Source organism: Brassica napus, chromosome A5 (assembly GCF_020379485.1).
Source record: "Brassica napus cultivar Da-Ae chromosome A5, Da-Ae, whole genome shotgun sequence".
Taxonomy (NCBI): domain Eukaryota; kingdom Viridiplantae; phylum Streptophyta; class Magnoliopsida; order Brassicales; family Brassicaceae; genus Brassica; species Brassica napus.
Window position 1 is genome coordinate 26,290,772 of NC_063438.1, and position 20,683 is coordinate 26,311,454.

Consider the following 20,683-nt stretch of genomic DNA (forward strand, 5'->3'; position numbering starts at 1 on the left):
ATTATAGTTTTTTATGATAGAAAAAGAAAATTAGTATTAACACATGTCACAATCTTAATTATATAATTGGCTTGTGTCGCGATCATATTAATTAGAAACTTTAAGAACCAATAAAAGAAAATTAACATTAAACACTCTTTTTTAACAATTTTTTGGTTTAAGATTTTTAAAAAGGATAATTACTATCATTTTTTTTTACAGTTATCTTTTTTTTTTTATGATTTTAGGAAAAAAAACAATATTAACACATGTCACAATCTTAAATATATAATTGTCATGTGTCAAGATCGTGTTAATTAGCAACTTTAAAGAACCAAGCTTTATATAATAAGATTCACGAATCTAAATAAATACTAGTTAAACTAAATAAAAAATACTCAAAATAACAAATAAGACAAATTACAAAAATATTTAAAATATTATAAAAAATCTTAATTACCTTAACATATATAAAAATATTAATATATTTAATTAATTTCAGTTAAAATCTTACTTCAAATTTTGATTCGGTTCGGATTGTACCCAAGCTCCAAAATATCAAGCTATTAAGTCCCGTCAGATATTTTGTATAAAGGTTTGGATCTGACTTTTTATTTTTGTATTTTCGGTTCAGATTTAATAGGGATTTTGGTTTGAGGTAAAAACACCCAGACTAAGTTTTCTTCATCTAAAAATATATTAAATCATCGATAAAACATGACACATCTATAAAAGTTGAAAAATAGAAAATTTGAATAAAAATCGTTGAAGATTAATTAAGAAAGTAAATAAAATCTTAGAAACTCATTTTTGGTAGTATAAGAAAAAAATCTGACTAAGGAATTGTTATTTGGTAACAAATCTGACTCCAACTATGGTCAACTAATTATATCTTGAAATTTTGATTTATTAACATTAATTGAAAAGTGAATAAGAAGAAATTAATTCTAAATCTGAAAATAAGAGAATAACTATTAGCAATAATAATAATGACGTGAGTCATGTGACCTGACCACCCTTTAATTAGCAAAAATTGCATCGTTTATCAATTTTACTTACCACCTAAGTTTTTTATTTTGCTTAAATTTGGTTTGTTGTTGTTTCCTCTACTTACCACCTAAGTTACTTGCATATATTTCAAAAAATCTCTCTTGTTATTTGGTTTTCTCCCTTCTTCCATCACAGTTTGCAAGTTCTCCCCCCCACTCTCTCTCTCGTCTGGTCTAGACCACATTTCTGATTCTTTCCCCCGGGTTCTCTTACCGCGAACTGTGGTCAAACATGGCGGCACCTAACGCCCCAATCACGCTGAAGGAGGTCCTGACGGTTAGTTCTTCTTCTTCTCATGGATTTGACTTTGAGTTTGGACGTTAAGTGATGCTCTCATAGCTGGCTCTTGTTTCTTTGATCCCAGTTTAACACTATAGTTTGTGTAATGCGGTGTTTAAAAAAAAAGTTTGTGTAATGCATGCATGTTACTGATATGCTCGGATCGGATCTCATTACTAAGTATATGAACTATGTGTCTATATGACATAACGCTTGGTTTTGTTTTATTTATTCCAGCTTCCTAGCATTGGGATCAATCAGCAATTCATCACGTTTACAAATGTTACTATGGAGTCTGACAAGTATATATGCGTGCGAGAGACGTCACCACAAAACAGTGTTGTGATCATTGATATGAATATGCCCATGCAGCCTCTTAGGAGACCTATCACTGCAGATTCTGCTCTTATGAACCCAAACTCAAGAATCCTTGCATTAAAAGGTAAGCATTTACAAGGTTTATTCCAAAGTATGTGTAGTTAAACTACAAATCTTGTTTGCAGTTGATGTTTCCTTATATTGGCTATTACTTTTTTTTTTGTTCATTGTTTTCTTGATATTGTTTATAGCTCAAGTTCCAGGAACTACTCAGGATTATCTACAGATGTTTAACATTGAAGCAAAAGCAAAGCTGAAATCACATCAGATGCCTGACCAGGTGAGTGTTGATGCAAATACAAAGCTGAAATCACATTTAGTTTTGGGATATTAACCATCCATTGTTTTTGTAAGGTTGAGTTTTGGAAGTGGATTACACCCAAGATGTTGGGGCTGGTCACACAATACTCAGTGTATCACTGGTCCATTGAAGGTTGTATATCTTTTATCTTACTCCCATCTTCTTACCATGTATATGTGATTCTAATGTTGCTTCTGATCATTACCAGGTGATTCTGAGCCAGTTAAGATGTTTGATAGAGCGACCAAGCTGGAAAACAATCAAATTATTAACTACAAGTGCTCTCCTAATGAGAAGTGGTTGGTGTTAATTGGAATCACTCCTGGTCCTCCTGAGGTTGGTTGAATAAGAACATCAAAACTACAGTTATGCTGTAAAATTCTTGACTGATCTTGTCATTATTGTTGTCTGTAGAGACCACAATTGGTAAAAGGAAACATGCAGCTATTTTCTGTGGATCAACAGCAGACCCAGTCCCTTGACGCACACGCTGCATCATTTGCTCAGTTTAAGGTAAACTACTTGGTTCTTCAGTGAGTTCAATGGTCTAAGATCTTGAACTGTAGTATGACTTGAAACATTTATCAATAATAGGTCCCTGGGAATGAGAATCCTTCTACCCTTATATCCTTTGCAACCAAGAGCTTTAATGCTGGGCAGATAACATCAAATGTGCATGTCATTGAGCTTGGTGCCCTACCCGGTTAGTATCCTTGTCAGAATACTATATTATCACTGTTAGTTACTGTCTCTGCTTACAATTTTTGTCTAAACTATATTGTAGGAAAGGCATCATTTGCAAAAAAGAAGGCAGATCTCTCTTTTCTCCCAGATTTTGCTGATGATTTTCCTGTTGCCATGCAGGTTTGTATTTGCATTAGCATTTCAGTTACAATTATATATAGTATGTTGTGGTGAAATTTCCTGACTTTGAATTCTCTCTTTTTTGTCTGACAGATCTCTAACAAGTTTAGCTTGATATATGTCATCACCAAGCTTGGCTTGTTGTTTGTATACGATCTAGAGACTGCTTCTCCTATCTACAGAAACCGGATAAGTACAGACCCAATTTTCTTGACTTCTGAAGCCTCTTCTGTTGGGGGTTTCTATGCCATTAATAGGCGTGGACAAGTTCTTTTGGCTACTGTTAACGAGGCTACTATAATACCTTTTATTAGTGGTCCAGTATGTTTTAACTTCTTTTCTCCTTTTTTTTTTCATATATAAGCTAACCTTCATCATCATGTCATGCTAAGAAACCTATGTGTCTGTATTATAGTTGAAGAATTTGGAGCTTGCTGTCAATCTTGCTAAAAGAGGAAACCTCCCTGGTGCAGATGATCTGGTATGCCATGGTTATCTAGCTGAAGAAAAAGAAAGCTAGTTGGTAATGTGAAGGGTCTCATATTCAGTTCTAATGTTTCAGGTTGTAAAGCGTTTCAAAGAGCTGTTCGATCAAACAAAGTACAAAGAGGCTGCTGAGCTTGCTGCTGAATCTCCTCAGGGGATTCTAAGGACACCTGATACAGTGTCCAAGTTCCAGAGTGTTCCTGTACAAGCTGGGCAAACTCCTCCATTGTTACAGTATTTTGGGACGCTTTTAACTAAAGGAAAGCTCAACTCATATGAGTCATTAGAACTGTCTCGCCTTGTTGTGAATCAAAACAAGAAGAACCTCCTGAAAAATTGGTTAGAAGAGGATAAGTTAGAATGCAGTGAAGAACTTGGTGACCTTGTCAAGGTAATATATATATATATATATTATACTGTTAAGTGTGTGATATGTCTCATTTTGTATTTTTTTGTGACATAAATATTTTCTGTTACAGACTTTGGATAATGACCTTGCTCTGGAAATATACATCAAAGCCCAGACCTCTCCAAAAGTTGTAGTAGCACTTGTTGAAAAAAGGGAGTTTGACAACATACTAATTTACTCAGAGAAGGTACATAACAAAGATCTAAAGTTTGCCTGAACCTGTTATGGTTTCATTGTGCTCAAGAAGTATCATTGTTTCATGTTGTGACTTTAGGTTAAGTACACACCTGATTACCTGTTTCTTCTGCAAACCATACTCCGTACAGATCCTCAGGTTAGTTCAGTGCACTTTTGATTCTTACAGCATATTAAACTCTTAAAATAATTGGTTTACTGGATATTTTCTGCATAAGTACAAGAAGAGTTCATGAATCAGTTAACTTCTTTTCTCAGGGAGCAGGAGAATTTGCAGTAAAGATGTCTCAAATGAAAGGAGGTTGTCCACTTGACATCAACACCATCACTGACCTTTTTCTTCAGGTAGGTGCACCAGTATAAACTTGTGTATGCACCAATATTTGCAGAGAGTTTTATACAATGCATGAGCATTATCAAGTACTAATGTATTTATTTTTGTATATTCAGAGAAATCTAATAAGAGAAGCTACTGCTTTCCTTTTGGATGTGCTGAAGCCAAATTTACCTGAACATGCTTTTCTGCAGACTAAGGTTGAAACTAGTTGCCAAAACTTATATGTTTCTATGCTTTCCTTATTCACATTCTTCCCTCAAACTTTGTATATCAACTGTCAATACAGGTTCTGGAGATCAATTTGGTAACCTTCCCTAACGTGGCTGAGGCCATTTTAGCTGGGAGTATGTTCAGCCACTATGACAGGCCTCGTGTTGCTCAGCTTTGTGAAAAGGCTGGACTTTATATCCAATCCTTAAAGGTTTGAGTTCCTTGTCTTGCTTTTGTTTCCTGGCTAATTAAGTAAAATTATATTTCCATCTTCAACTTCTTTTACTTTTGAATTGTGCAGCATTACTCAGACTTAAATGATATAAAACGTGTGATTGTCAACACGCATGCTATTGAGCCACAGGTAATGCCTCCAACATAGTTGCTAAACTTCTGGATACCAAGTTGTTTAACATCATCACTCTGTCAAAATGCAATGCAGGCTCTTGTTGATTTTCTAGGCACTCTTTCTAGCGATTGGGCTATGGAGTGCATGAAGGAACTTTTGATAGTTAACCCGAGAGGCAACCTACAGATAATCGTTCAGGTAAGTGGTGTATAGTATGATAAATATTATTGTTTAATGTGACACTAACGTTTCCATATGTAACCACAGGCTTGCAAGGAGTACTGTGAGCAACTTGGTGTTGATGCATGTATTAAACTCTTTGAGCAGTTTAAATCATATGAAGGGCTATACTTTTTCCTAGGCTCATATGTTAGAATGAGGTGAATTTATATAATCTAATTTCATTTCTGTAAACAAACATGATCCTTGTTTGTTGTATGCTGATGATATGACAATGTTTTTTAGTGAGGATCCTGAGGTTCATTTCAAGTACATTGAAGCATCTGCAAAGACTGGTCAAATAAAAGAGGTTGAGCGTGTGACTAGAGAGTCTAACTTCTACGATGCTGAAAAGACTAAGAACTTTTTAATGGAAGCTAAGCTTCCTGATGCAAGGCCTTTGATAAATGTCTGTGACCGTTTCGGCTTTGTACCTGATCTTACTCATTACCTTTACATAAACAACATGCTGCGTTACATTGAAGGTTACGTTCAAAAGGTATGAAACTTTTTGCTACTATTTTTTAGAGTTCAGTGTTTTCATTAGATACTAATACGTTTGGTGATGTTGAACAAAAGGTGAACCCTGGGAGTGCTCCCTTAGTTGTGGGACAGTTACTTGATGATGAGTGCCCTGAAGATTTTATCAAAGGTCTTATCATCTCTGTGCGTTCATTGCTGCCTGTTGAAACTCTTGTGGAGGAATGCGAGAAGAGGTGAATCTTTTTGTTCTCATTCTCTCTGTTCATTTTTGAAAGATCTAATATACAGGATTTATTAAGGATTTCAGATATTTTTTTTTTTTACAATTTGGGGATTAAAATATTTTTTTTAGGAGTCTATGTCTATGTATTTTTGTTTTCAAAAATTTTGAGGGCTTAAGGTGAATGTTTCATTCGGCTTTGACCAGCCGTACTAATATGTTTCTGCTTTTTTTTTCTAGGAACCGGCTACGTCTCCTCACACAGTTCTTGGAGCATCTAGTAACCGAGGGAAGCCAAGATGTGCATGTCCATAACGCCTTGGGTAAAATCATCATCGACAGTAACAACAACCCTGAGGGTTTCCTAACCACCAACAACTACTACGACTCTCGAGTTGTCGGTAAGTACTGCGAGAAACGTGATCCTACGCTGGCTGTTGTGTCCTACAGAAGAGGACAATGTGATGAGGAGCTAATCAACGTCACCAACAAAAACTCTTTATTCAAGTTACAAGCGAGGTATGTAGTGGAGAGGATGGATGGTGATCTCTGGGAGATGGTTCTTGATGAGAACAATGAGTATAGAAGACAAGTTATTGACCAAGTTGTGTCTACTGCATTACCTGAAAGCAAGAGCCCAGAGCAAGTTTCCTCAGCTGTTAAGGCGTTCATGACTGCTGATTTGCCTCATGAGCTTATTGAGCTTCTTGAGAAGATAGTGCTTCAGAACTCTGACTTCAGTGGGAACGTTAACCTGCAGAATCTGCTGATACTGACAGCTGTCAAGGCGGATCCATCTAGAGTTATGGATTATATTAACAGGCTTGAGAACTTTGATGGGACTGTTGTTGGAGAATTGGCGGTAGAAGCTCAACTGTTTGAGGAGGCATTTGCTATTTTCAAGAAGTTTAACTTAAACGTTGAGGCTGTCAACGTGTTGCTGGATAACGTTAAAAGCATTGAGCGTGCTGCTGAGTTTGCTTTGAGGGTTGAAGAAGATTCTGTGTGGAGCCAAGTTGCAAAGGCTCAGCTCAGGGAAGGACTAGTCAGTGAGGCAATTGAGTCCTTCATCCGTGCTGAGGACGCAACTCATTTCTTGGAGGTGATACGCGTTGCTGAGGATGCTAATGTCTATGATGACATGGTCAGTTACCTTCTGATGGTTAGAAACAAGGTGAAGGAAGTTAAGGTTGATAGTGAGCTCCTCTACGCATATGCAAAGATCGGTAGGTTAGGGGAGGTTGAAGAGTTCATTCTGATGCCAAACGTTGCTAACTTACAAAACGTTGGTGACCGCATGTATGATGAAGCTATGTATGAAGCTGCCAAAATAGTCTATGCGTTTGTATCAAACTGGGGGAAGCTAGCTGTCACGCTTGTGAAACTGCAACAGTTCCAAGGTGCTGTTGATGCTGCAAGGAAAGCAAGCAGTGCAAAGACATGGAAGGAAGTGTGTTTTGCTTGTGTTGATGCAGAGGAGTTCAGGTTGGCACAGATCTGTGGCCTTAACATTATCATTCAGGTGAATAAGAACCTTATCTTAGTTACAAAATTTAATTAGAGAAATACCTTATATATATATATATAATTAAGTTTTAAAATTTAAAATAATAATTTTAAAAATAGATTTTAGAAAAATTTCAATTTCAAAATATTACTTTTCTTTTAAAATTCGAAATATATATATATATATATATATTTTAAAAACCGAAATAAAAAGTTTCGAATTGAATAAAGTTTTTTCAAACATATTTTTTTTTGTTTTTTAAATTTTTATTTGTATTTATATATCTATAGAGTAAGGGTATAGTTATCATTACCTTTTTAATGAAATTTCTTTAGTCATTTTTTGTGTGTTATTTTAGTCAAGAAAAATATTTTTTTTAGGTATTTCTTTTGGTTCTTGATAGGTGGATGACCTGGAAGAAGTCAGCGAGTTCTACCAGAACAAAGGCTTCTTCAGTGAACTAATCTCACTCATGGAGAGTGGACTTGGGCTGGAACGTGCTCACATGGGTATCTTCACTGAGTTGGGTGTGCTCTACGCTAGATACCGTTATGAGAAGCTTATCGAACACATCAAGCTGTTCTCCACCCGCCTCAACATTCCCAAGCTCATACGAGCCTGTGATGAGCAGCAGCACTGGCAGGAGCTTACCTATCTCTACATTCAGTATGCTGAGTTTGATAACGCTGCGACCACTGTGATGAACCACTCTCCTGAAGCGTGGGAGCACGTGCAGTTCAAAGACATTGTTGGTAAGGTTGCGAATGTTGAGGTCTACTACAAGGCTGTGCACTTTTACTTACTGGAGCATCCGGATATGATCAATGATCTTCTCAACGTGCTTGCTTTGCGGTTGGATCATGCACGTGTTGTTGATATTATGCGGAAGGTTAGAAACTGACTTTATGATTTAACAATCCAAGGTTGTCGCTTACTTAACAATTGGTTTCTTCTGATCTCTCAGGCTGGTCAGTTGCGTCTTATCAAGCCATACATGGTTGCAGTTCAGAGCAACAATGTCACTGCTGTTAATGAAGCTTTGAATGAGATATACGTGGAGGAAGAAGACTATGAAAGGTTGCGTGAGTCTATTGATTTACATGACAGCTTTGACCAGATAGGCCTTGCTCAGAAGGTAGACCACTCTATCTTCTACTATACCTTTTACATCATTTTATATCTACTAAACCTATTTTGATATGAATGGTGTGAACAGATAGAGAAACATGAGCTTGTTGAAATGAGACGTGTAGCTGCTTATATCTACAAGAAAGCTGGTAAATGGAAGCAATCAATTGCATTGTCAAAGAAGGATAACTTGTACAAAGACTGTATGGAAACTGCTTCACAATCTGGCGACCATGACCTTGCGGAACAGCTGCTGGTTTACTTCATTGAACAGGTAATGGATCGTCTGAAAACTATTGGTCAAGAATATGAAATTAATATCACTTTGTGTTATGTTGTGGTGTTGTTATACAGGGGAAGAAGGAATGCTTTGTTACATGTCTCTTTGTGTGTTATGATTTAATCAGACCAGACGTTGCTCTAGAGCTTGCCTGGATCAACAATATAATAGACTTAGCCTTTCCTTACCTTCTCCAGGTGATTTATAATATGCTCTCATATACTCTCTACTCTCTATTCTTAACCCTCCTCCTATCTTTTTCTATGAAGGTAATGCGAGAGTACACAGGCAAAGTGGATGAGATAATCAAGGACAAGCTGGAGGCACAAAAAGAAGCGAAAGCCAAAGAGCAGGAAGAGAAGGAAGTCATGTCCCAACAGGTAACAACATAAAACAGCTTAGAACTAAACATCATCTTTGGTCTTTCCTTGACAAACTAACTTAATGGTTTTGTTTCTTTGTTTCATAAAAATCAGAATATGTACGCACAATTGTTGCCAAATGCTTTACCGGCACCATCGATGCTACTTGCTTTACCGGCACCACCGATGCAAATGGGAGGGATGCCACCGATGCCAATGGGAGGGATGCCACCATTTGGAATGCCACCAATGGGTGGCTACTAAGACACAACACACAATGTAGTGTGAATTATATTCCCGTCGTTTAGTTTATGTTTGAATGATAACTCTAAAACTCTATTATAATTCGAGTTCGAACTCGGATAATATCTATCTACCAGCTTATTGTTATGTTCAACGACCTGACAGTCCTACGCATACACTAACTATTAGATCACCATTGAAAACTAATAATAAGCAGATTGTAGAAATAGAAAAACCATTCATGTAATAAAAACATAGTTCTGATTGAAACATAGAATCTATTAGGTCCAGCAACAAAAAAAACATTGAAATTCAGATAGAAAAACCAACAAAACTCTCACAAATGTCGGTCTCGGAAAAACTACTTAGATCGCTGTCTCATCTTTCGTCTCTTCCTCTTCAACCTCCTCATACGCTTCTTCTTCCACTATTACAAAGCCAAAAATAGAAACACTAGATAAATAACCTATAACCAACTACTTCCGTTTCCATATTAACATATCAACACGCATAACTCACCTTAGCTCTCATGCTGGGTTTCGCAGATGATCAAACCTTTCACTCCTCGGGTTGCTGTTGAGATTTCAGATTGAAAAGAGAGGCGGAGATGCGAGAGAGACTTTTAGTGTAGTGCTCAGTTGCACCTTTATAACCAGCGAAGCCCTAGAATCTCGTCTCATGGGCTTTACTAATTCATGGGCCCAATAAAGCCTAAAGCTTTTTGTCGCTTCATAAATACCAGAGAGATTCTCTTAAATCACGGGCTTTATAGATAAATGGGCCCAATAAAGCCCAAAGAAGCCTTTAATAGCTTCATAGACAGCCATGTCGACAGATAGATACTTGCCTTTGGGTATATTCGCACGGGAAGAGACAGATCTTCATCTTCCAGAAGGTTGAAGGGATTGATTGATTATTTCATTAAATATTCACAAGAAAATAAGATAATTTCTAATTGAATACAAACAAACAAAAAATTATTCTGACTTGCTTTCATCATCCTCTTCTTCTTCTTCTCCAATCATCATCTCCCACCACCCAAAGGATCCCCTTTGCCTCATGTCGAAGCAAACGTACAGAGTGTGCTTCTGCTTCCGCCGGAGGTTCCGGTACACCGCATCGGAGGCGCCGCGCGAGATCAAGACCCTTTTCGAGAAATACTCGGAGAATGGGGTCATGACGGTCGATCATCTCCACAGGTTTCTGATCGATGTTCAGAAGCAAGGCAAAGCGACGAGAGAGGATGCGCAGTCGATCATCAATGCCGCGTCTTCTCTTCTTCATCGGAATGGTCTCCACCTTGATGCTTTCTTCAAGTACCTTTTTGGTGACAACAACTCTCCACTTGCTGGACATGTGGTAACTAGCTCTCTTGTTTCTCTGTCTCTTTTTTTCCATTTTTTAAAAAGTTTAATCAATGATTGATTCAAACTCAGATTTAGATTCAGATTATTTAGTTTAGGAATCCTTGATTTTTGGAATTCAAGAGTTTTTGAAAGCAATTTGTAATTTTTTATTTTTTATTTATGAAAGACAAAACAAAAATGTACAGAAAGTAGCAGAAGCTATGTACTTTTCAGACAAGAGTCATGTAGGAACCCTGACACAAAATCCTCTTTTTTTTCAATCTATGATTGATTCAAACTCAGATTTGGATTCAGATTATTTTGTTAAGAAGTCCGAGATTTTTGGAATTCAAGAGTTTTTTTTAAGCAATTTGTAATTTTATTTTCTTTATGTGCATACCTGCTGTGAAAGACAAAACAAAGATTTGCATAAAGTAGCAGGAGCTATGTACTTTTCAGACAAGAGTCATGTACTCTTGTAGGAACCTTAATTAAAAATTTGAGAGACAGGTTCATAGATGTTATTATGCTAGCTTTTTCTTCTTTTAGATTGGTTCTTGATAAATCTCTGTAATGAATTCATTTGTGTAATTTACAGGTGCATCAAGACATGGATGCTCCTATATCGCATTATTTCATATTCACTGGTCACAATTCTTATTTGACCGGTAACCAGCTGAGCAGTGACTGCAGCGAGGTACCTATTATTGATGCATTGAAGAAAGGTGTCAGGGTGATTGAATTGGATATTTGGCCTAACTCCAACAAAAACGATATTGATGTTCTTCACGGAAGGTATTAATTTTACTGACATTTGATATAGTGAAAGTCAAGGTTACTAAACCATTCTAACAGGACTCTCACTGCACCTGTGGAGTTAATCAAATGTCTAAAAGCTATCAGAGCACATGCCTTTGATGTATCTGACTATCCTGTTGTTGTCACTCTTGAAGATCATCTTACTCCAGAGCTTCAATCTAAAGTTGCTGAGGTAAAAGCCTTCAAAGATTTTTTTTGTATTCTGTTTTAGTAGATCATTACATTGAAGTTAGAGATGTCTTGTTTTTTGTGTATTGTAGATGGTTACGAACATATTTGGAGAAATCTTGTTTACTCCTCCTGTGGGAGAATCTCTAAAGGAGTTCCCATCGCCAAACTCTTTGAAAAGGCGGATCATCATCTCAACGAAACCTCCCAAAGAGTACAAGGAAGGCAAAGATGAGGACTCGGTGCAGAAAGGTAAATCTTTAGGTGATGAAGAAGTTTGGGGGAGAGAAGTTCCGAGCTTTATCGACAGGAACAAAAGCGGTTACAAGGTTCGTATCTATTCAGTCTTGTTAGTGTCCATATACACAAAAGATGTTAAATTTTATTTGGTTTTTTTGCAGGATGACTTAGTTGAGAATGATGATGATGAGGATGATGATGACGAAGATGATGATGATGGAGACAAGTCCAAGAAGAATGCGCCACCGCAGTATAAACATTTGATCGCAATCCATGCTGGGAAACCAAAAGGTGGAATCACTGAGTGCTTAAAGGTTGATCCTGATAAGGTAAGACGCCTTAGCTTGAGCGAAGAACAGCTAGAGAAGGCGGCAGAAAAATATGCAGTACAGATTGTGAGGTAATTTTGATTATCTTGTCCAAAGTAACAATAGCAGTCCTGTTAATCATGGTGTTGTGGTGCAGGTTTACTCAGCGAAATCTGCTGAGGATTTATCCAAAAGGAACTAGAGTTACTTCATCAAACTACAACCCGTTGGTTGCATGGAGCCACGGTGCTCAAATGGTTGCTTTCAATATGCAGGTTTTCTTCTTTTTGCTATATCACTAACTTATTCTTCAGCTAAGTCTTATATAAAATCATTTTCCCATTGTACAGGGATATGGAAGATCATTGTGGCTAATGCAAGGGATGTTTAGAGCCAACGGCGGATGTGGATACATCAAGAAACCTGATATTCTACTGAAAGGTGGCTCGGACAGTGACATCTTTGATCCAAAAGCTACTCTACCTGTAAAAACAACACTGAAGGTGAGACAGCTGCCTCTCTGTTTGGTCTTTTAAACTTCTGAACTCATTATTTATCTTATGCTTAGGTAACTATATACATGGGAGAAGGCTGGTACTTCGATTTCCGCCACACACACTTCGATCAATACTCACCTCCTGACTTCTACACAAGGGTAAGTAAATTCAATTCCCCTTAGGCTGTGGTGAACGGTTTCTTGGTCTCTTAGATTTTTTGACACAATGGTTCAGGTGGGGATAGCTGGAGTTCCAGCGGATACGGTTATGAAGAAGACAAAGACGTTAGAGGATAACTGGGTACCGGCTTGGGACGAGGTGTTTGAGTTCCCATTAACGGTTCCGGAGCTGGCTCTACTGCGGTTAGAAGTGCATGAGTATGACATGTCTGAGAAGGATGATTTTGGAGGGCAGACATGCTTGCCTGTTTGGGAGCTGAAGGAAGGGATAAGAGCGTTTCCTTTGCATAACCGCAAAGGGGAGAAGTACAAATCCGTCAAGCTTCTCGTGAGGTGTGAGTTTGTGTGATGACGGTATTGGTTTTAAAAAAAAACACTTTGAAACTTGGTCCGCTGAGTATTTTAAGTACCATGAGTTTGTGAATTTGGGTTCGAAAGATTTGGTGTGTGCATGTGTGTGTGAGTTTGTAACTTTGTGAGAGAGAGTGATTGCTTTATTTGTTGTGTGTAATATATGTGTACAGTAAAAGGCAAGAGGGATGATGGTCTTGTCCTCTGTGTTGTATCTTATATAGTAGCTGCAACTCTCGTGTAACACTGTATTTGAATCTATTTTTTTATCTTGTTTGTGGTTTGCTTCTTTTTAACCTTCAAACTTAAGGTTACTATTTTTTAAAAAAAATTTACTGTTTACAAGCTCTAATCTGCTATAAAATTCTATCAGAAAGGAACATCACTGGAAGTAGATGGCAGATAGGACATGCAGGCAAACACAATGTATAAAAAGAACAAGATATACTTTGAACAACCCAAGTGTTCCAATTCCCTGGTTACATATAAGCAATAATGTAAATAAAGCCTTTCATAACCAACTCATGTGCAAGAGAGATTTAAAACTTTATTGTGATTTTTTTTTGAGAAAGCAAAATGTAAGAACATATAGGATACAAAAAAAAATGTATATCATGTTGGTCTACCATCTGAGAATGGCAAATCCAGAAAGGATGAAAGAAGAGATGATCATGACTATAGACATCCCTGGAAAACAAGAGGCTTCTCCTGTCTGTGTAGACGACTCTGTTTCGTACTGTGCGGAGGCGGTGAAGGCAGAGGAAAGGGTCATTGTGGTGAAAAAGGCCATGGCTGCGTAATGATTGTAGGAAGCCATAGCTGTTTCTCAATCTGACCTCTCAAACAAAAAAACTCTGGCACACCTTTGGCTTTCGGCTATTACCAACTGTCAGTTTTTATAGTGACAAACATGTTCGTGACGACGTGAGGAGCACAATAAGAAGCTGTTGAACAAAGTCTATCAAGCAATGGAGGAGCATTACCTCAAAATCCTCAATGCTCAAAACTCAAAAGAGAAAAGACTAGTTCAAACCCAAAGGAAGGTGATAAATTAAATTGTGATTAACCAAAAGCCCAATTGACAGGCCCCGAGCCCAGTGAGAGTTTATAAGGCCCAACTCGTATAATGTGTGGCATAGATACTATTGGAATGATCAGTCTCTATGTAACATATTTGTAGGTCTTTTGTTGACTTTCTGTTTACTAACTAGAATTTCCGACACACTTTTGTTGACTTTCTGTAACATATTTGTATGTCATTCTATGTTTTTTCTGCTATGCTTGTGCATTTGTCGGGGCATGATGCATCAGTTAACGAATAAGTGATCATAGTAATATTTTCTTGTCGGTAAAGCCATATATATACATGTCAATTTTAGATAGACGTATCATCTTTATTTTGTCACTATAATTGCCAGGAATGAGTCGGCTTGTGATTTGCTTGTTATAACAGAATTAGATTTGTCCGCCATTTATACAGAACACAAGGATAGAGAGAATCGAATTTAGTAAGCTTCGGTATGTGAATAATGTGATGCATGAAGATTGTGTGCTTTGAGATGTAGTATGAATGTATGTTCTATAATATCTCACCAACATTTTGATTTTATCAATGCTTTATCAGTTGACTAGTTGAGTAGGGCATGATTTTATTTTCTTAGAAACGTTTATTTGATAAACATTGTCTTTATTTTCAAGATGATGGTTCTCTACGGTTTTGATGTCACGTGAAATTTATGTGAATTTCCCCTAAAATTAACCGAGAACGTTCATTCACCTTGTTGTACACATTATCTTTATTTTTCATTGTGTGCTTTAATATGGGATGTCTCATCAACACTCTGATGTTATATATCCTTTATCAGTTGAGTAGGGCATGATTTTGTATTCTTAGCAACGTTTATTTGATGCACATTATCTATATTTTCACGATAATGGTTTTATAAGGTTTTTTTGTCACGTGAAAATTTATGTAAAATCCCTAAAATGAACAGAGAAGGTTCATTCACCTTGACCATATTCATCTTATGTTTGGATTTCATATCCTCTTTTTATATATGCTATGCTTTCGATGCTATAAATTTTCTTGTCTCATCAATCCTATATTATTCTATCATGTTCCATATTTTTGTCGAAGGATCTTCAATCGCTTATAGATATTCTTTATTTATTAGATTCGGTTGATTGTGTCGTAAAGTGGAAGTTGCTTCAAAATCAACATGTCTTGTATTACTGCTTTCTCTTTTGTCGGCAAATACAATATTACTTTAGATAGTGAAAATTGGTTATTAGTTGTTATTTAGAAAGAAATAAATTTTTAGATAATTAATCAAAAAAATACTCGTAAGCTAAACCTCATGTAAGTTTATGTATATGATGCTTCAAACACACGTGTGTGGTGTGGGGGTGAGAGAGAGGTTGGTCTTGTTCTTGTCTTTGACTCTAACCAGTCTTTTTCGATGCATTTTTCTTCACTCACAAGTCTATCATCATGTTTTTAACGAAGACATGTTTATTTATTTTTATTTTATGCACCTCTTGCTTCTTCTTCACATCCCTATTTCTTCTCTCTCTCTACTCTACCCATCAATCTCAACAAACACTTCTCTATCTCCTTTTCATATCCATTACACATATTCATATCATTCCGAAGCAATCCCCACAAATCATATCATCCTCTCCATCCATCCTTCTCACAACCTCTCCAAATTCTAAATCTCTTTCTTGTGTAGTCTTACTTCAAAAAGACTCCACAAGTTTAAATGATGATGAGGAATCAGGACATTACTACGATCAGAGACAAGAACAAGGCAAATAATGCATGTGGTGGTAATAACAACAAACCGAAGCTAAGAAAGGGACTTTGGTCTCCTGATGAAGACGAGAAGCTCATAAGGTATATGTTGACCAATGGACAAGGGTGTTGGAGTGACATTGCTAGGAATGCTGGTCTCTTACGTTGTGGCAAAAGTTGTCGCCTTCGTTGGATCAATTACTTGAGGCCTGATCTTAAACGTGGCTCTTTCTCTCCTCAAGAAGAAGATCTCATCTTCCATTTGCATTCCATTCTTGGTAACAGGTAATTTTTTTAATGTAGACGTAAATGCAAACACCTAAGTTACATTTTAGACCAACCGAGCCTTAGAATGAATCTTATTTTTCTATATATATATAGCATTAGTTTGTAACACGTAACTCTATCTTCGCATCTCTTTACATGAAAATACAAATGCAAAGTTTGAAATAATTTGGCGGTATAATTATTCTCATATTTGTTGATAATTATTTGTATCCTAAAAATATTATCAGGTGGTCTCAAATAGCCACTCGGCTTCCAGGAAGGACAGACAACGAGATCAAAAACTTTTGGAACTCGACATTGAAGAAGAGGCTTAAGAACAACAACACTTCTTCAGGTTCATCACCTAATAATAGTAATAGTAACTCTTTGGAACCAATAGATCAACAAGTGGACATGGGAGGCAACTCAAATCCAATGATGAATAGCTATCATCATCAAGATGACATGATGATAGTGGGGAACACCATGCACATGGACTCTTCCTCATTTTATGCACCCGTGGTTAGTGGTGTGGGATTAAACCAACTTGATCCATTGATATCAGTACCGGATCATAGCCGATATCAACAAATGGGAAACACAGGGAACAACAACGTTAATGGGTTAGGAGATTATGGAAGCACAGTTCTTGATCCGATCAGCAATAGAGCATCAGTAGAAAATGAATGGTTTCTTCCACCGTCCGAGAATACCAATGGCATTGCTTGTGCCACAAGCAACAACCTAAACTTAGAAGCCCTTGATCTTTGCTTCAGTAGCAAAAATATGTGTCATTCAGAAAGCTTCAAAGTAGGGAACATTATGGGTATGGAGAATAGTTCTTGGGAAATAGAAAACCCTAAAATCGGAGATTGGGATTTGGATAGTCTCATCGATAACAACTCTTCTTTCCCCTTCCTTGATTTCCAAGTTGAATGACAATATCCTCCCTCGCATTCTATCTTCTTTTTTTACTCATTCGTCCTTATTCATTCTTCTATATATACATATTTTTTTCTTATATAAATGACGGTATATTCATCTTCAGAGCTCGTTTTGAAGTTGGCGATCTCTATTCAAAGAGTCATTTTTCTTTTTTTTTAGCAAAAAGTCTTCTTTCCATAAAATTTGGTCTATTCTCTTGTCCATCTATGTCCCCATCACATGTCTATTATCCACAATAAGATTGTTCTTGGAAGCGAGATGTATATGCATATATAGTTTATATCTATAGGACGAGAGTTACCATGCATGGTTCCTTTAGTACATGAAACGTGAATAGGAAGGGTACATTGAGACTTTATTTGCTGCGGAAGTACTTAAATAATGATGGTCCACGCAATGAGTTGATTAGTTGGTTTATTTGTATAGCTTTCTCTTTGCTTTTCAATTCTTTTTTTTGTACAAATCCGAGTTTGATGTGTAAAACACGGTTCGTAATAATAAAGCATTATATCTTTCATTCTCTTTCTACTTAAACTTGGAGTTATTTACTACAAAATAAAATCTTTTCAATTGCTTGAGATATTGTAAACGATGTATAGACTTTAATCTGTTTGCATCAAAGTTACAAAAATTTATCACTTAAATTGGCTTAATTGGTAATGTTACGTAGAAAATTAAAGATAACTATTTTGTAAAAGAAAACGTAAACTTGAAGAAAACGGCGTAGAGTGAAACAAAAAGGTGTGCGTGTTCGATTATTATTGAGAACTAAATTATCATTATTTAGTCAGTCTGGATTTGGGCTTTGGCGCCAAGTAATTTATATGGTGGATCGTAATCGATGATCGATTCACTTTCTGGTATTAGTCAATGTATTCCAAATTTAGATCAGGCAGTTTGGTAGTCAGTCCAGTAAGTGTGTGTGTTACTTCCGGGGGATGACCGGATTAGCCAATCGAATCTATAAAAAGAAATGTGTGTGTTGGCTTCAAATTGTGTCTATACGAAAACAAATATTTATATCATCATAAACGTAGGATTATTAGTTGGACCTGTGGTGTACTTTCTATTGATATAACCTCATGGGCCAATAGAAGCTCAAAGCCCAAAAGAAACATTACGTCTGATTGTTCGGTTTGGTTGAGTCGGATTTTGGTTTGATTTTATGAGGTTCAAGAAAATCTTTCTTATTGATCAATAATTTCTTGCCCATAAAAAAAAAATCTGAAACCAAACTAACTAGATAAAGATAAGTTTCTTAAGATAAATTTAATGAAATAAATATTTTTTGTATAACTACGTTACGTATAATGTAAACTACTACAATTAGATAGTTGCCTAGGTAGAATGATTGGTTAAGTAATTATCACCTATATATTTAAACTTAAGCGTGAAGGGTATTTGATTACAAAAACAACAAACCTAAATCATGACTTGTGTAATTATAGTTTTCTCCATCATGTATAATTTTAAAAAGCCATAATTGATGCTTAATTTACTCCACATCAATCAAACATTATTGAGAGAAACATCGATCATATGATTCGTATGTATTTCTCTTGTAAATATAAATGAACCCATCGATCAAATAATTTTCTATCATCACACTCACAAAACCATTCCAAAATAATTCATCAGGGAACTTATATAGGTTATTAATGGAGAGAAGAGAGGAGGAACATTACTCGAACTACTTCGTCCAAAGCCCTTCATCGGTTTTCCACGACCTAGAATCCGAGTTCCAGTCCCCATCCCAATATGACTCAGTGCCATTGGTCTTAGTCCGCCTCGATGAATCCCCTAAGCACTCAGATTTCTTGAAATACTCTGAAAGCAAATGTGTCATTGAGGATGATGATGAGAAGAGGTTGATGCCATTGCGGAGCCCCAGTTCGGGTTGGTGGATAGTGCTACAAATATTATGGAGGTTTCTGTTTAGCTTTGGAGTGGCATTGCTTGTCTTCTACATTGCTACTCAGCCTCCTCATCCTGACATTTCTCTTAGAGTAATATGCATATCCTAATTACCAGCTTTTCTAAAAGCAAACTCATCATCGTGGTCTAATAGTCGAAATGAGCATTCATGTAATTGGAGAGATAGTTTTTCAACTGGGGTCGCAATCATTGTGAATCTTTTTAAATGGCAAGAATACATGAATCTTACATAGGATCTGATGATCAGTATGAGTTTGGTTCCAGATCTCCCAAAAATATGAATCATGAAATTTTTATTTCTCAAATATGCTTTTGACCACAATAGAGCTTTTTGTATAATTTTACCTAAAATGTATGTAATTTCACAGATTGGAAGGATCAATCAGTTCATATTACAAGAAGGTGTGGATTCACATGGAGTGACGACTATGTTACTCACTTTCAATTGCACTACCAATCTCATAGTGGATAACAAGTCTAATGTCTTTGGCCTTCACATTCATCCTCCATCTATCAAATTCTTCTTTGGCCCACTCAACTTTGCAAAGATGAAAGTAAGTCTTTTATATATTCCTAGAAATGTAACATTCAGTATCAGCTCAAGTTATATGAAATTCACACGTTGATTGTTTCTTCAACTAGGGAACGAAATTGTATGCGTCAAGCCATGAGTCAACAACGTTTCAGCTATACATAGGAACAAAGAACCAGGCAATGTATGGGGCAGGGAGAGAGATGGCGGATTTGCTTCAATCAAAAGCTGGATTGCCTCTAATTTTACGGATGAACCTAATCTCTGACTTTCGAGTTGTCTGGAATATCATAAACCCCAAGTACCAGCACAGTGTCGAGTGTTTATTGTTTCTTTCAAGCAGTGGGAGACACAACCAAGCCACAGTGGTAAGAGAAAAATGTAGATTGTTATCTTAATTTATCAGAGATTATTTTCCCAAGAGGCATTTATAAGTACTGGAATCATGCAAATGAGATGCCATGATGAACTTGTAATGGAATTTTTCGTGTGTTTATTTTATGATCATGCTACATATCTACATCTTATCAAATTCTGATGCGGCATATATATACAAAACGAAAATCAAATCAACAAAACAAAATAGTAAATGTATGAAAATTTATTAGTTTCTTCTTTTTTTCTTAGTTCATGAATTTTTTTTGAGAAAAGCTGGTTTCTCATTTACGTCATTTTCTTTCTTTAGTTATGAAACCTCCTTTCATGCATATATATGTCAATGTCTATATACCAAAATATAACATCTTACAAATATCTCTAGTTTCATAATTCCCAACAAATCAATTCATCTATAACTATAAACCCATTGGCTCCTCACAAATGTCTTCCCACTTGATAGGCTCCGTTCTACAAATCCATCAATACATCCAATTGGTTAATATTAGTTTAATTTATATGAAGGACCAATGAATGTCAACACCGTATTATATCAAAGTTGATATTTAATATTTAAAAAGGATACTAATAAAGCAACCAGACTTGTGGAAGCACCGTAGCCTATTGGTTAAGGTTTAAAGGCTTCTA

General features: G+C 36.4%; 4 protein-coding genes and 1 long non-coding RNA gene across 5 annotated transcripts; 4 read left to right on the forward strand and 1 right to left on the reverse strand.

Annotated features, from left to right (window-relative positions):
- The first annotated feature begins 1,546 nt into the window (after positions 1-1,546).
- On the forward strand, positions 1,547-9,378 carry LOC106452854 (clathrin heavy chain 1-like). The gene is made up of 27 exons (XM_048780051.1): positions 1,547-1,750; positions 1,878-1,966; positions 2,041-2,119; positions 2,196-2,323; positions 2,402-2,500; positions 2,582-2,690; positions 2,772-2,851; positions 2,945-3,172; positions 3,267-3,332; positions 3,414-3,728; positions 3,817-3,933; positions 4,021-4,080; positions 4,200-4,286; positions 4,392-4,475; positions 4,565-4,699; positions 4,790-4,852; positions 4,931-5,035; positions 5,105-5,217; positions 5,303-5,555; positions 5,636-5,772; positions 6,000-7,281; positions 7,670-8,155; positions 8,231-8,401; positions 8,483-8,668; positions 8,749-8,871; positions 8,944-9,054; positions 9,151-9,378. The coding sequence occupies exons 1-27, from the start codon at positions 1,597-1,599 to the stop codon at positions 9,298-9,300; spliced, it is 5,010 nt and encodes a 1,669-aa protein (XP_048636008.1). The 5' UTR covers positions 1,547-1,596; the 3' UTR covers positions 9,301-9,378.
- Positions 9,379-9,497: 119 nt separating this feature from the next.
- LOC106452855 lies at positions 9,498-9,943 on the reverse strand. The gene is made up of 2 exons (XR_001289887.3): positions 9,799-9,943; positions 9,498-9,706 (listed from the first exon to the last, which is right to left on the reverse strand). It is a non-coding gene; the product is annotated as an uncharacterized LOC106452855 (long non-coding RNA).
- Positions 9,944-10,121: 178 nt separating this feature from the next.
- LOC111206511 (phosphoinositide phospholipase C 2) lies at positions 10,122-13,461 on the forward strand. The gene is made up of 9 exons (XM_022703542.2): positions 10,122-10,638; positions 11,224-11,420; positions 11,481-11,616; positions 11,705-11,941; positions 12,014-12,252; positions 12,318-12,435; positions 12,511-12,663; positions 12,729-12,815; positions 12,892-13,461. The coding sequence occupies exons 1-9, from the start codon at positions 10,339-10,341 to the stop codon at positions 13,183-13,185; spliced, it is 1,761 nt and encodes a 586-aa protein (XP_022559263.2). The 5' UTR covers positions 10,122-10,338; the 3' UTR covers positions 13,186-13,461.
- Positions 13,462-14,695: 1,234 nt separating this feature from the next.
- Positions 14,696-17,710, forward strand: LOC106345605 (transcription factor MYB83). The gene is made up of 2 exons (XM_013784780.3): positions 14,696-16,266; positions 16,497-17,710. Exons 1-2 carry the CDS (start codon positions 15,950-15,952, stop codon positions 17,185-17,187), a joined length of 1,008 nt encoding a protein of 335 aa, XP_013640234.2. The 5' UTR covers positions 14,696-15,949; the 3' UTR covers positions 17,188-17,710.
- A 932-nt stretch (positions 17,711-18,642) lies between these two features.
- Positions 18,643-20,205, forward strand: BNAC05G44020D. Its single transcript, XM_013840006.3, has 3 exons — positions 18,643-19,199; positions 19,497-19,682; positions 19,771-20,205. The coding sequence occupies exons 1-3, from the start codon at positions 18,852-18,854 to the stop codon at positions 20,056-20,058; spliced, it is 822 nt and encodes a 273-aa protein (XP_013695460.2). The 5' UTR covers positions 18,643-18,851; the 3' UTR covers positions 20,059-20,205.
- The last annotated feature ends 478 nt before the right edge of the window (positions 20,206-20,683 follow it).